Source organism: Vigna angularis, chromosome 10, assembly GCF_016808095.1.
Source record: "Vigna angularis cultivar LongXiaoDou No.4 chromosome 10, ASM1680809v1, whole genome shotgun sequence".
Taxonomy (NCBI): domain Eukaryota; kingdom Viridiplantae; phylum Streptophyta; class Magnoliopsida; order Fabales; family Fabaceae; genus Vigna; species Vigna angularis.
Window position 1 is genome coordinate 25,729,555 of NC_068979.1, and position 17,206 is coordinate 25,746,760.

The window sequence follows — 17,206 nt, forward strand, 5'->3', positions numbered from 1 at the left end:
TATGAAATAATTGGCCTTATGCATCTAGTGACTGATTGTGATAATATGATACCTAAATCATTACAATTCATTATAACAATGTTATGCCTTCCCATAAACAAGGTGATAAGCCGGTTCCCCAGCCTCCATACAAATTTGAAGAGTTGTAATATGAAATCAAACAATGTTCAGTTTTATCATGAAGTCCATAATCATCTGGATATTGATTTGTTTGAATAGTCAAATTTAGATGAAGGGTTTCATTTGAAACATTGAAATTATACAAGCACATCATGTCAAATGTCTAATATGGATCTTCTGAAAGTGTTTCTAAAGCTTTGATTTTTAATTTTCCTGAATGAAGGATTTCATCTAGTTGATGAGACTTTCTTGTCGTTCTAAGAGTTGAAATTACTCATGTAATGAAAATCTAAACCAAACCTTCAAATATGCTTCATTCTTTACAAATGTCCACTTCAAGTTTTACTCATTACACGAGTCACAAACATAGTTCCACACTCAAGAATTCAAAATAATGACATTACGAGAGTGAAAAGAAAAAGACAGCAAGCACTAGGAATGTGGTCCTGCAGCTTGCACCCCATTACTTATAATCTATTCATTACTATCCAAAACAAAGGACCACTACTATGCCAAGGGAAATAACACAACCAACAAACTCCTCCATGGCGAGTGATGGTATCATGACACGATTATAATATGCACTCCATCATGCAGAAGAAATAAAAGCATTGTTTGATTACTTTACAATGATCAAGACGTAATTCACTAACTTATTTTTTTAAGTGACGACAGAGATAGCCATAAAATGGTAACGAAAGACAAGAAAATGAAAAGTTGCGAGTAATCATAGAATGCATTAAGAATAATACAAGTTAGTATCAAGCAGAATTTTTGTTTCTTCTCATGGAATGTCTCCTGCCCATAATGTTGGGAGTGAAGGCAATTAGTTGAGACGGTTATAATGTTTGGTAGAAGGGGTGAGTGAGAGCTCTTCTAAGCCAGTATACTTAACACAATTCAACTAACTATCATGTCCCAGCTAACCCCTTCTGCTAAGTATCATAACTGACCCAACTGATAGTCCTAACTCATATAAGTTGTTGCGGGCCTTTCCACATAAAGAGATAAGAAGAAATGAATTCTAGTCAAGCCTAAGCATAGAAAGCCACAATTATGAATTTTATTAGAAATGCTTGAAAAATACTGACGCGAAAAAGGATGCACTGTTGTTTTAGACTACACGTGATCCCAGTCCCAGACTTCAAACCAAGCAAAAAAAGAAAATGTTTTAAGAACAGAATGATATAATTAAAAATTAAAATGAAAAGCCATTTTTGGACAACAAAGTGAAAGAGTATAATCATAATGAAGGAATGAACATCTAAATAAAGCCAGATAACGGAGGTGGGTTGCACTAGTCTTCAGCAGCAAACATTAAAACTCCTCGATATTACACATGGTACCGAGCCCACTACTAAAACTAAAAAAGAACTTTTCTTTTGTCAAACTACTTCTGCATACCATATGCAAGGAAAATATAGATAGACAAAAAGGGAATGGAGGAGGGAGAGAAAACAATTCCATGCTTTTGAATCAGAACAAATTTATACTTCATAATTATGCAAGGTACAGACTAACCATTCTATGCAAGTTGAATGGAAGTTTCAATCTCCAATCCTTCTGTTTACGATTTAAAGTTCTGCCTTTTCTAAGGGGGTCTCTATTCTCTTTAACGTCTGCCAACTTCCACACACACATCTCTGAGTCTTTTTCTATAAAATCTAACAAGAAAATCCCCTCCCTTTCTGGGCAATTGGACTCTAGATTTTCAGTGTAACAGACTCTCATAGGCATGTCTTTGAATCTACCAATATCATCTGGCACTTTCAGTAGCCTCTCAGCACCTGGGGATGAAACCTTCAAAGAAAAAATTATGCTTTAAGTACCAAATACACTTCAAAGGAACAGCCGTATACGAAATAAAATCCCACTGGAACAAGAGTATAGGACATGGCTCCTTGATACCTCTAAAGCCAAATCATCGGGTATCTCTCCAAGTGCTCCAACTTCATCTAATCTTTCTTTGTATTTTTTATTGTAGCATTCAAGCTCTTCCATGCTTGGACACCCATATCTGAAAAAAAAGTTGGAAAAGTTAATACAATTAAGGTACTCCTATCTTTAGCAGCCAATCTGAATTGGTCAAATGAACAGTTTGACATTAAGAAAGAATCCTTGGATGGAGAAATTGAAGTGTCTATGACAATACCAGAAGAATGAAAAAAACGAACTAGCCAAACACAAAAAACCTCCATATGGTTTCAAACAGTCACCAAGAGCATGGTCTGATAGATTTGAAAATGTTTTCAAGCGTCTAGGGTATTACTAACAAGGTCAGCTAGGTACCATGTTCTTCAACAATCATCAAGTATATGTCACTGACATATGGTCCTCACTGCAAATAATACAGTCAAGATAGAAAGATTGAAAAAGGTTCCTTGCAGCTAAATTTGAATTGAAAGACATTGGACAGATTTGATAGTTTTGGAGATAGAAGTTGCTAGATCAAAAAGAGAGACAAGTGTTTCTCAATGGAAGAGCATGATCGATATCCTATAATCCTATTCTAATCAAGACAGGTAGTTTGACATGCTTGCACGTAAACCAAATGACAGACTAAGAAATTAGTTAACGTAGTTGGAATACTACAGAAATTGGATCAGAAAACTCTAAAGGAAAGGAACTCTAAGATGGAAAAATGAGAATCCTGTATAGAACTAGCAATATATAAAAGTTTACAGATAGATAAAATCACTGACACTTCGAGGGTCCAAGAATCTCCCACTAATAGTACTATTTTCTGTGTCCCCTCACGACCCAAAAAAAAACACACACACACACACACATATATACATAGCTTCCCCACACAACACCTATACAACCACTAACAGATTTCTCAGCTGCTTGAATTTAATCAATTAGCTGTATTTCTTTCTCCCTTATTTCTTCCTTCATAGACCTTCGTAATAGGAGGTTGTATCCTAACAGAATATCAATGAGTTAGTTACTTCAGTGTTAGTTAAACATAAATAGGAGAAGAAGGAGAGGAGAGAGAAGGATGCCAATTTTGTAATTTAAGCATTAGGCCTTTGTGAAGGGCTAGAGGAGAGAGTGCTCTCCTCTTTCTTGTTCTTTTCATTCTATTCAATAAAAATATTTCTTTTCTTTCTCTTTTCAATTCTTGGTTCATAACAAAGTTGTCCAAGCTGGAAATGGAGGGAGCACAAATTTGGGCCATGGGAAAGCTGCCAGCATTGGTGAGAGCAGATCCAATTGGTTGGATTGCAAAGACTGAAATTTTTTGAGGTCCAAGAAATCCATTCATTCATTAAATCCTAAATCACATTTTATCCTAGATTTACTGTTGGATCACCTGCTTTGTCATGATGCAGTCACATAGCCCTTAATATGAGGAAATGACTGGAAATACGCCTTAATTGTGATCTTCTAGCCACCTTAATCATAGTCTACATATACCAAATAGAACTTATAGTCTTTGACAGTTTCACAGGGTTGACATACCTATAACTCAAATTCTAAAGACAAAACCTAAATAAAACATGTTATCTAGATTTTGTATATGATACATGTTGAAGCCTTACTCATCAGTTAATTTGTCCAATCTCACATAAACATATCCACGAGGAGTTGTTTTGAAAGCAAAAAGTTTGATGTCCTCACTGAACTGCATAAGCACCTCCTCAGCGATAGAGAGAGTTCGCTGGCCCCAAGGGACATTTTGCAAGGCAACTCCACCACCATCACCTCCATCACCAATCTACACAAATAGGCAACATCAAATTTACGAAAAGGTTTAATTATATCCATTTTATAATTGAACTGGAGATCTTTAATTGAAACCTCTGGACTAAAAACTGGACGGAATTGGTCAAAAGACCAAAGAAATCACAACTGATTAGAAGAAGATCAGCTCAAAAAAGGAATAAACTAGTTCAATTAAAAAAATAATAATAATAAGCTACTTTAACTTTTTTCTTAAAAAGTAAATATTGATGAATGTTGTTCAAATTTTAATTTAAAGATGATAACACATTTTATTTTATTTTTTATAAGTGCTTTAAATGTTAAAATTATGACTTTTTTTAATATTATTTTATGTAATATTCAATTATTATAATAGTTTCATTGATTGGGATTTGAGCACAGTTGAACAATTGAACCTTAAATCAGTTTATTGACAAGTTTAGTTTTGAAAACATAGATTGAAACCCTAGGAGTTGAATACACAGTACCTTAGGTTCAGTCTCATCTTCCTCTTCCCATCCGTCAGTGGTAGCACCTTCATCACTTGTCTCTTCTGCAAATTCCACATACTTGAATTTATCAAGATAATAGCTATAAAAGACTCCTAAAAATGAGAACTATAACTTCACATAGCCACTTTTGATAGGGGAATCTATCGATGCACTAGAGGAAAAAAATAATACACCTTATAAAGATATCAGATTTTGGGAAACAAAACAAAAGCAATCAACAATGCAAAAAAAGAAGGTAGATTGGGGTTTTTTCTCTTCCCGTTTACTTCATGCAATAAAAGGAAGCAGATTGAGGTTTTTTCAAACCAACTCATGTGACCCCACCAGTTTTGAAGTGACACTCGAATTTTGTTTCACCCATGATTTTGGCTTTGATAGTTGTTAGAATTGCAATTCATGCAATTTCAAATCCGATACTAACGATAGAACACATTTAGGCACGATACGTACCACAATGATATCAGCATTTGAGCACGAAATGCCTCTAGATTTCTTGTTGCGTCAAAACCATGTGGTGGGGCGGGATTGGTTCATTTATCATGTCCTGGGTACAAGGTTGAAATTGTCATTGGTTCTAAGTCATTTCAGATCCCAACCTCCTGCAAATGTGAAATCTAGGTTTTGAGAACTTGTCACAAATCCTAATTTTTGCATTGAAGTTGTTCATGGGCCCTCAAAGCTTCTTCTAGACAAAGCCAGGACTCATCCGCTTCCTTGAAGAGTACATATTGTGCTTGTTGAGCTGCCCCCACCCTTTGTTTTGTTTCTTCATTCTATTGTCTCATGTTATTCAACACACACATGACCTGCTACAAGGTGGGAGTCTCGCCATCATGCACCAATTGGGTGGAATTTCATTGACTCCTAGTTGTTTGAATTTGTGAAATTGTGTCAAAAATGTTCTAAATCAAAGTCGACAGGGGACTCTAAACCAGAGCATTCAAAATGCATCACATTAAGATTCTCAATATACTAAATGGAGGACTCTTAACAATGTCACCTATTTTTAAAATCAAACATCCACGACGACTTCACCCAATCAATGTTGGCCTGACGGTAGCCATTTTCCATTACATTGACATCTTCACTACATTGCAAATTGATCCACAGCCAAGTGGCCCAATGATAGTCCTTTCCATGACTGACCGAACAGTCAATGAGACAACAAATGCAAATGACTTAAGCACAAGAGCAAAGGTTAACTTAGAAAACTAATCTATTATATCGGAGACCCTCATGCCTTAAATGTCACATTATGTTTATCATTCCACCTAGGACTCGTAATAGAAGCCATATAAAAAGAACTCATATTCCACGTTTTTTTATCAGCAACAAACAAACATATTATTAATGGCACAAGGCGGTGCCTCCATTAACTTACAATCTTATATTCTACCAAAATATGTTTCTCAACCCTCCAAGCCCTTCCCTATACAGGTTTTGATTTTACATTCCCAATCTGTTTACACATCACTATGGAAACCACGTATATTTAAAATAAGCACGTAACTCCCATTCCACATAAGATATATAAGCACGTAAGAAAAAAAAATCTATTGAAATCAATAGCATTAAACCCCAGGCAAGCAATAGAAAGCACAAAAGACCATATCAAAGTATTTCTTCCAAGCTTCAAAATCAACTACTTCACTGAAACCAACCCATCATTAAAAGGCCAATAAAGATTATTTTACGGTAAAAAGATGAAGGAAGAGAGAGAAAGAAAGAACCTGGAAAATGGTGAGAGAAGGATCTAAGGAAAGTAGAGGAGAAGGAAGAAAGGTGGGATTTGAATGGAGGGAGAGAATCGTTACAACAGTGGAAGAAGTGTGAATGAGATGGTGTTGTTGGAGGACGTATCAGAACAGCACCAACCCTAATACTCATCCTCTTAATTATACCTCTTGCCACAGCCATTTCTGATGCTTTGGGTTTACTTTGCTACGGTCAAACATCTCACAAGTTCACAAACAATCCCATGACTTTTGTGACAGCGTTTTGCCCCTTTCTCGAATACTCTACAAAGGCGCAATGCTTTTGTAGGGATGAGAAATTAATTTTGATATTTCGAAATATTTTAAATTTATTAATATATAAAATTATATTAATAATAACACGTATTCTCTTTCTTTACTATAAAATTAATAAACTTATTATGGTTATAATTATAAAATAAATATTAATTTTCGTAATTTTATTATACATATTTTTTAATTGTTTTATATATAAATTTTGATAAAATAATTATTTTAATTTAAAAAATTATTATTTGAACGGAAGAATTATAAAAAGAAATATGAAAAAAAAGAAAAATATTATATATAATGGTATAAATATGTTTTTATTATTATTATTATTATTATTATTATTATTTTCATTTGTATTTACAAATTTTATTAAATTATAGTTACATCATTATTATTATATTAATATATATATATATATATATATATATATATATATATATATATATATAATATGGTACAAAATTGAATTAAATAGAGTTTATATTAAGTAGTGAAGTTAATTTGGTGGTATATTAATTAAACTTTTCATTAATAAAATAAAATTTATATAAACATATATTATATTTTTTATGTTTTAGATTTATAGAGGTATTTATTATAATAAAGAGAACGATGTTTATTATGTTTTTTTCACATTATCTTCAAATATTATGAGAAATCAATATGAAAAAACTTATAGATTTTGAATTCGGAATAGGAAAGTTTGGTTTAAAAGAGTTTGGCTCAGCGGAAGGTCAACTTCAGAAAACTCGTCTAAAAGAGTTTGGTTTAGAAAAACTTAGTCTGGATAGCTTGACTTTGAGAGTTCGGTTAAAGGAGTTTAGCTTAGACAATTTGACTTAAAGAAGTTTGACCAAAAGGAGTTTGATCTAACGGGAGCTTAATCCTAGGAAGCTCGTCTTGAAGAAGGTTGTCCTTAAGAGAACTCAACCTAAAAAAGCTTAATCTAGAAAAACTCGATTGATGAAATTTGGTCGAACGAGCATATAATACAATTATTTTAATAATAACAATTACAAAAAAACAACCTAATGTTTATAATATCTCATTACATAATAATTTCATTACTTTATTGTTTTTATATAAAAAACAATGAAAACAATTATTACAAATAAAAAAAATGTTGTGCGTATGCATGAGTCACTTGACTAGTTTAGTATAATAAAGATAACCGTGTTTATTATATGTTAGGTTTCTTTACACTAATTATTTTTGGTCTTCATTATCAAATATCGATATGAAAAACCTCATGAATTTTGAACATTCATATATCTTTATATATATATATATATATATATATATATATATATATAAAGAAAAATCTAATATAATTATAAATAATATAATTAGAACAATCACAAAAAACAATTTTTTAAAACTCAACCAAAAACAAACAATTAAAAATTCAAAACTTAACTAAAGAAGGAAAAAAAATGTAGCTCTTTTATTTTGCACATGGCTTCATATAATGTGGGCACGTGGCCAACAAGAAGTATAAACGAGGCTTTTGTTCCTGTCCGGCCAAGTTCTTCACTTTGACCCAAACATTAGTCGTGGATGTAAGACTCGAAAAAAATGTAGAAGTTAGAAATAATATTGTAACGAGACTTGAGTATGTTTTGATGGAAATTGTATGTTTTCACAAGGTGTTATGTAACTTAGTTGATGAGAGCTCTTTGATGAGTTAAGTGGTCATGTGTTCAAGTCTTGCTTAGAACATAAAATTTATTTATTTATTTAATTTTGTTTTGTTAAGTGTAACACATGTTAAAGGAAAATCTTTGATTTTTACTTATATTTTTGCTTAAGGGTAAGAGTATCTTTTCCCCTTTATCAATTTAGGTGTAGAAATTAGAAATAGAGGTATAAGAAGAAAAAACATGCATTCTAAATAATATAAAGTAAAAAATAAAGAGATTTAAACGTGAGAAGAGAAGGAAATAGAATCCACATCAGTTTTTAATTTAAAAATATGTTACTCTAAAGTGAGGAAATATAGGAACATGATCTAGGTGGTTTTCAAAGGGTGAAAACAAATTAGGGAGAGGATTTGAAGAGTTGGAAAATAATTGTTGTTTTTTAAAGTTGAGCATTTACCCTTTGTTCACTTGAATGGATTTGGGGGGAGTGATTGAGTGGATTTGAAGATAAATTTTGTTGTTGTTTATTTGAGTGAATTTGGAGGTAAGTGAGAGTGAATTTGGAAGCAACGTTTGTGAGAATTAGTGTAGGATTTGATTTATATGACAGATTAAAAAACTTTACTTCTAAATCTACTCTCACTTACCTCTAAATTCACTCAAATAAACAACAACATTTATCTTTAAATCCTCTTAAATTCACTCAATCACTCTCCCCCAAGTTCATTCAAGTGAACAAAGCCTTAATGACATTTAATGCTTGTTCAGAACAACAAAGTGTTTTTTCGATTTTCTACTATAGAGATTGGTATCGCGCGAACGTTTAGAGAGCGTGAAAACGGTCAATAACCAAGAGGAGAGGGGTGAATTGGTTCTTTTAAAAATTATGATTTTCTTTCAGTAATTTTATCAAACAGTTTGTAAGCAAAAAGTATAAGGATCACACAAAATGATTTTTATCCTGGTTCAAATCAATAGATTATACGTCCAGTCGTTAATCACTATAAAGAGTAATTAACCTTTTCACTATAACTCAGTTTCATATAACAATTGTATAGTAGGATTAAAGATATTTATTGGATAAAATATTTGATTAAAGATATTTTAAGCAGTTAAGATATTTACGAGTAACTAACCAGATTTCCAGGTAAGGTTGTTTTTATTTAGCTTATGAAACACTTATAAATACAATGACAGGACCAAAGGCCAGGTACGTTCCACTTACGTCCTATTGACACTAGATAATATTCTATAGTGATAATAAAATCGCTTTATTGAAAGTTGAGGCTCCATAACTCACGCCTGACTTGAGCGTCGGAGTATCTTCGCAGGTACCTCCCCCCTCCGTTGGTGAAAGTGGATGAGTGGTACGAGTTGAAGGAGCGCGAGCGACTTCCAGAAAGGTGAGCGAACGACAATAGTTGAGGAGAAGCGAGCGTCCCGAACATCTAGAAGCAACAAAGATACATCAACAAGGTACGTCTTTCGGTCCCGCAAAATATTTACCGAAACAACAATCAAAGTAATACGGAGATTAGGAACAGAAAACACTTTCCTTCGACACACGATGGAAAGAAACCAGCTCAATCAACTTGAAGAGAACCGCTTGAACCTTAGACACACTAAACACAATCTTCTCATTTTTAGAAGACTTGATTGAACTCACTTAAACTCAACGAACCTCCTGAGAATTGATCTATGCAGGTAACCTCTTAAAGGTTTAGAAGAGTTGTACATATAGGCCATGGGTCAGAAAATGAAAAGTCTGCTCCCAACTGCCAATGATAATCGATTACCATAAGTAATAATCGATTATTTCAAGTAGTTATAGGGTTTTAGAAAACATGATAATTGATTATCCTTAGTGATAATCGATTATTGTCGAACCCTAGACAATATCAAAACTAGCAATGATAATCAATTATCCTCTATGATAATCGATTATTGTCGTAAAGAATTACTAGTAAATGAAACTTTTAAGTGCTTCACAAATGCAACATGATTCCTATACAATGATTTCTACAATATATGCTTTTAACATTTACAATATAGATTATTCAAGTCTTTCAAGTGTATCATCATCAAAATGGTCCTAATTGGTAACATCTACTATTGAGGTAGCATTTTTCAATAAATACTTTTTTAAGATACCAAGCGTTGAGATGAAACTTCATCGTTGGACTTTTGCTTATGGTATGGTCTAGGCTGATGTAATCTCTCTTTGAAATATTGCCTTTTAGAGCTAGAGCGTTTAGTATGTTTCTCCTTTTATAAGTTTCCAAAATTTTTTAAGGCTTTTAATATTTATTGAATTATCTTTAATTTTTATACAGTTTAATTTATAAAACGTTTATTTTCAATAATTATCAAATATTTTATTTGTATTTATATTTTTTATTGATTTTTTATACTTTAATATTTTTTAGTTTTATTTTTGTTTATTATTATTTATTTTAATATTAAAAATACATTGAATCAATATAACACTTTTAATATTTATTATACTATGTTTATTTTTTATATTATTCAATTTATAAAAAAATGATTTCTAATAATTAATGTATATTTTATTATGTAAAAACTATATATCCTCGAAAAATTATTGTAAAAGAATTTAGTGAAATAGTAGTTTAATTTGAAAAATTATAAAAAATAAAAATTATTGATAAATTAGATAGTCTCTTAATACACATTATTTGAGTTTATTTATTCACTAATCAGACAAGTCTTATAATACATATTATACAACTTTATTCAAACACCGATTAGATGAGTCTAGCAATATTTATTAGACGAGTATGTTCATACATTTGAGTAAACAAGTTTAACTATGTGTATTAGATGAATCTAACAATATATATTAGATGAATTTGTCCATACATAAATTATACTAGTTTATTAATACACATCACAAGAGTTTACTATTCACTGACTAAATGGGTCTTTTAATATACATTATACGATTTTGTCCATACATTAATTAGATAAGACTAACAATATTTATTAGATGACTTTGTCAATATAGTGATTAAATAAGTCCAACAATACACATAAAATGATTATATTTATTCATTGATTAAGATTGTTGCAATACACATTAGAAGGGTTTGTCCATACATTAAATATACAAGTTTAATATATATTAGACGAGTTTATCTATCCTTTAATTAGACAAGTTTTGCATTATATATTGAATGAGTTTGTCCACTAAAAATACAATGAATCTATGTCCAGACTTAAATTCATTGATTAGATACGACTTTGCATACACAGTAAACAAATATTTGTCCGTAGGAATCTTAGTTTTTCAAATTTACATTGAAAATGGTGTTCTTTTTCTTCCTCTTCCAACTTATTTTACCCATCTCTTCCAACTTATTTTACCCATCTGTTATATATCAGTTTAAAATACAATCTATTTAGTCATGCTTAATTGGATGAAAGTCACGTAAGAGGTGTCATATAAACCAAATGTTAAATCTGTCAACGTTTGACAAGAAAATATTGAACAAGATTCCTTCCAACATTTTTAAAATAAACATAAATTTAATTAAAATAGTAAAAAGAATTTTTTTTCTTTTGTCCTTAAAACTTCTTATTTTGTTAATAATTAATCTAATGAATAAAATCCTAAGTCTAAATATTGCTTGGTTGTGTCCGAAAAAGAGAAGCCATGAAATGGAAATTTCATGGACGAGTTTGCCAAAACGGAAGTTGTTGATGTCGCAAACGAAGAAATTGCCTCAAAACATCGGTGTCAAAGACAGTTTTGGGACAGAGTGCGTTTGCATGGAACAAGGAAAATCAAATAGCAGATTCAAAAGTAAAAGCAATTAAGGGCAAAATAAGAGCAAATAGAGAAAATTCAAATAGCAGATTCAAAAGTGAAAGCAATTTAGGGTAAGATAAGCGTGAAACAAGGAAATTGAAACAACAGATTCAAAAGTAAAAGCAATTAAGGGAAAATACGAGCAAGGTATTAGATATTACAGTGATAAAGGGCCTGAAAGATCACATAAAAATCAAATTCAGACGAGTGACACTGCAGAATTTTATTTTGCAAGCTTATAAACAAAATTGAATGGAACGTAGCGTTATCAAGATCCACTCAAGAAGCTGAACTTGCTCTTCACCAATTTTGAAATTTTGAAAAACAAACTAAAGCTAGGAAAAGAGAAGAATTGCGCAAGATGCAGACACAGGGATGAAAAAATTATGTGGTGGTTATAAAGGCGTTCTCGCTAGGGTTTGTGTTTATATGGGCCCAATTAATCGACTGAAAGCCCAATTATTATCTTAGTTATGATTTTGATTTGAACATGCTCTCTGTAATATAAAATTGCACATTTCTCGCTTGTTTAATAAAAAATACATATCACTATAGTTAAAGAGAAATTCTAAAATTAATTCCCATTATGCCAAAATTGAAAGTTCTTCCCTTCGTAGTAATAGCAGATTGTGTTAGTTCCACGTCTTTTATTTAAATTTTCTCAACATAATTCCAATTTAGTTGCATAAAAAATATTGTTATTTTTATTTACGAAAATGGATCCTAGTGTTTTAAAATTTCACCTAAAATTAATATGAGTAATCAAAATGTAAGACTATCTCCATCATTACACCACCCTATCGTTGCAACTTTCGTCATCGTCATTATTGCTTTATATTTTCATTACAGAGGAAGAAAAAAGTAGAGAAAACATTACAGAGAAAGAAGAAGAAATAAAATGTGAAAAATACTTGTTCAAGAAAATTCTTTCCAAAACACATTTCATATACTTTTGATGACCACAACATCACACAATATTACAGTGTCAAATGCATGTCTTGTTAAGGACGAAAACATTGACAATGTCAATCACCTTAGCTCTACGAATTCATTGTCTTTTTTTTTTTTGGCATGCATTGTCAAGGAGTGTAAGCCAAAATGGATTGGATAACATGCAAATTTTTATTAAGGTAACATCTCTTTCCCATAACCAAGTTACTTTCTCTGGAGTTGTGAAGTAATGCATCAGTTTATGTAACCAAGACCCTATTGCTACCATTTCAGCGTCCTTACATAGGAAAGTCCTACTACATTCACAATTTAGACAAGATATTGGAGTTGGATTGTGTTATTATTGAACACTATAACCATATTTTCCCATATAACATAGTATTTGAACAAGTCTTGTAACAATTATGTTTAAATTAACTTATGTATTATTTGTCTGTCTTCACTTAGGTTGCTTCATTCAATCCCAATGGCAGAACCCACTACCTCAACATAATAGTTCAGAATATAGTGAATGTAAAAGGTTTGAAGCCTTTGAAGTAAAACAAATACACTACTTGGAGGACTAATCCACACTCTTTGTTACCATCACGTAATTGTCGTCCATGTGTAGGTCTTCAAAGTTAACATTTGTCCTCCATTGAGGAGCTAGTTAAGGCAACCTCAAAACCTGTCATTCAACCCCCTTTGTGTATAGACCCAAAAATTGATGAAATCCTCTACAAATTGGTTGATCCATCCCAACAACCATCTTCATCCAAACAACTAGAGAACTCCATACATGCTAACTCTCCTAACAACATCCAATTACTTTACAAAATTATGCAATATCTAGGATTTTGTCATGGTTAGTTTAATATTTTTATGGATTATTGTAATGTAGTATTATTGTATCGAACATTTTGAATGAACAATGTCTTGTTTCAAGCAACATCTGATTTCGTTGCTAACAATTCACCCTAAAATAGATTAAAACTCTTCTGATAATCGATTACCATCACCCTGTAATTGATTACCAAAACACATATTTGGAGGCCCAATTGATACATGGGGGGCCACATCGTAGGTTTTGAACAACCCACCTCCATAACAACTAATTAGGAATTTAGATCCAAATTTGGATGATAATCATACAGTAAACACCACCAATGATGACAATAGTCACTCACCCTAGGCAAGAATGGAAAAAATCACCTAGAAAAATAGTCTTAACAACCCTGGGAAGCTCAGTTCTTATACCTAGAGAGCCACGTTAAATGTCCTTGTAATCGATTACCACTATTTTGTAATCGATTATTAAAGGACATCTTAGGGAGCCCTATTTAAACACTTAGGGAGCCATGTTCAAGGTTGTGAACAACCCACTTCCACACTAACTACGCAGGATTTTAGGTCCAGATTTTCATCATATTCATACAGTAAAGACCACCAATGATGTCAAAAGTCAGTCATCGTAGGCAAGAGTTGAAAGAATCACCCAAAAACATAGTTCGAACAACCTGGGGAGTCCAATTCTTATATCTAGGGAGCCACGTTCAACATTCTATACACCTCATCAAAACTCCTCTAGTAATCGATGTAATCAATGTAATCGGTTACCATCTCATGAAACAAGAGTAATAGGGGTTGGTAATCAGTTACCATCCTCTTGTAATCGATTATTACAGGACATCTTAGGGATCCCGTTTCATATACCTAGGGAGCCACGTTGAAGGTTTTGAACAAACCATTTTCACACGAGCTACGTAATCCTTTAAGTCCAGAATTTGATGTTATTCATACAGTAAAGACCACAATGATGTTAAAAGTCAGTCACCCTAGGCAAGGATGAAAAAGATCATCCAAAAATACAGTTTGGACAACTCTAGGTAGCCAAATTCTTATATTTGAGGATTCACGTTCAATATTTTGTACACCTCATCAAAACGCCTCTAATAATCAATTACATGTATGGTGTAATCGATTATTATCCTCTTGTAATTGATTACCAAGGATATCTTGGGGAGCCCAATTCATATACCAAAAGAGCCATATTCAAGGTTTTGAATAAACTATTTCCGCACCAGCTACGCAGTCTTTTAGGTCCAAAATTTGATGTTCTTCATACAGTAAAGACCACCAATGATGCCAAAAGTCAGTCACTCAAGGCAAGGATGGAAAAAATCAGCCAAAAATATAGTTCGGACAACTAGGGAGAGCCCAATTCTTATATTTGGGGAGTCACGTTCAACTTTTTGTACACCCCCATCAAAACTCCTTTAATAATCGATTACATGCATGGTGTAATCGATTACCATCTCATGAAACAAGTAATAAGAACTGGTAATCGATTGCCAACCTTTTATAGTCGATTATTAGAGGACATATTAGGGAGCCTAGTCTATATACATGGAGAGCCACGCTTAAGGTTTTGAATAACCCATTTTCGCACTAACTACGTAGTCCTTTAGGTCCAAAACTTAAATGAATTGGATGCCTTTTCATATATATTTGGGGTGAAGGTTTTGGACAATCATTACCACACCAACTTTTTTGGATTTTAGGTCTAAAATCTAAAGGACTTGAATGTTATTCATACCCTAAACCCCACCCAAGGCAACAACTAAAAGAGTCACCAAAAAACATAGTTCATATATTTTGTTAACCATTTTCAAAGTTTAACTACTATAGATAATAATTTAATTATATGTGCTGGAACAACATTAGAAGAAAAAATATGATAATGGACGAAAATTGAATTTCATTCATATTATGTCTCATCTATAATCATACATTTTGTATATAAAACCTACTGAATAAATTATTAACAATTGTACAAGCCTCATACAATTTGACTTATAAGATAATTGTACAACGTACAAATGAAAACCTACAATAATCCTAACTCTTGACAAAACAAGCATACTCAATTACACTCCAACATGTCCCTTGAAAAAATATAATAAAGTGCATTACATAACCGATGCATTACCTGAATTGAAGGTCAAATCGAATGACGGTCCGGTATAACTTGTTCCCATCTCCGAGGGTGCTATCAAACCTACTACAACATCGGCCCGTAGTCTGCATAAGAAAATAAAATACTTGTATTTTGTGTATATTGATTACTTTCCTTTTGAACTTTTGAATGGACGATTCAAATTCTTGTATGAGTGGAAAAAAATTCATTGAATATGCTAAAATCTCAAGAACTTATCATGCATGGTAAATTACAAATATGAATGTGATAAAAATGTTAGATTATTAATTTATTATTAAACTCTTCAAAATCTTTGCTTAATGTTGTGAATTATTTAAAGTTTTTCAATTTCTAGGATATTCAAGGTTTTATCACAAGAAATAAAAAAAAAAGTGGCCAGATCTATATACCCATAAGTCAAGACCTATGTTGGAAGACCAAACTATTGAACGTGTATTTTAAAGTGAAAGAGTCTAACTCGGCCTGTATTTTGTGGACCAGGTACGAAGTGGGCCTATTCATAATATTTGATCCTCTAACTTTTTCACTTTTAAGGGGATATTCTCTAACTTGGATATGGGGTTTTCACCCTACACTTCCAAAGGCGTCATCGTGCACTTCCAAAATTTTCTACCCTTCATTAAGACGTAATTAATTTTTAATAAAAGCAGAAGAATCTTTTGACCATATTATTTTTTGACCAGATTCCCGTTCCTCATTAAAATATTTGGTTTCTCTTGGATCTCAAGCTCTCTCTTCTTTGCACCAAGCTTTCTCCCATCTTCTTCGTTTTCTCCATCTTTCTCCATAGATCACGTTGTGCTTGTTCGAGATTAACTTCTTCTTCTTATTGGAGATCACGTTCTAGTTGTTGGGTGTTGCTGCATCTGTTCAACTTCTTCTTCGTTGATCTGCGTTACTGTATTAGGATTTGTATGTAGAAGGTTTGGACGAGAGAAATTAGAGGGATTTATATATATAGTGAATCAAATATGGAAAAGCGAGCAAACATGAATCAAATTTCGAAAACCGATTCGGCCTTCATCAGATTTTGACATCCGATGTACATGTTTTCAGATTTTGATATCCGATCGGATTTCGATATCCGAGGGATAAGCGTCGGATTGCCAAATTCGATTAAGACCCAGAGCTTTCAAATAGACCCATGCACCTGTTTGACGCGAAAAACTTCAAAAAAAATCACTCTCCTAGCTTCAATGTGAACCACGAAAACAACAACACTACAACAACACCTCCACCACACTTCTCCAACAAAAATCTCTCTCAAAACTCTTTTACTGCAACAAGAATGGAAGACAAAGAGGTGAAGGGGTGCAAGAACAAGTAACTATAAAACTTGGTAAGGTTATTAAATAAGTTGGTCAACCACTTCATTTAACTTCATTTAATTTTCACCCAACCTTATTAATGAGAGGACACATATGAAATTTGGAGGTGTAGGG

General features: G+C 32.4%; 1 protein-coding gene across 2 annotated transcripts; it reads right to left on the reverse strand.

Moving 5' to 3' along the window:
* Positions 1 to 749: 749 nt before the first annotated feature.
* LOC108335137 (uncharacterized) lies at positions 750 to 6,352 on the reverse strand. Of its 2 annotated transcripts, XM_052869867.1 has the most exons (7): positions 6,071 to 6,352; positions 4,317 to 4,381; positions 3,666 to 3,841; positions 2,029 to 2,137; positions 1,642 to 1,920; positions 1,212 to 1,262; positions 750 to 1,111 (listed from the first exon to the last, which is right to left on the reverse strand). In XM_052869867.1, exons 1-7 carry the CDS (start codon positions 6,255 to 6,257, stop codon positions 1,043 to 1,045), a joined length of 936 nt encoding a protein of 311 aa, XP_052725827.1. In that variant the 5' UTR covers positions 6,258 to 6,352; the 3' UTR covers positions 750 to 1,042. The 2 variants fall into 2 exon arrangements, with proteins under 2 accessions (XP_052725827.1, XP_017426566.2); XM_017571077.2 differs by lacking the exon at positions 1,212 to 1,262 and having other exon boundaries at positions 753 to 1,111.
* Positions 6,353 to 17,206: the final 10,854 nt, after the last annotated feature.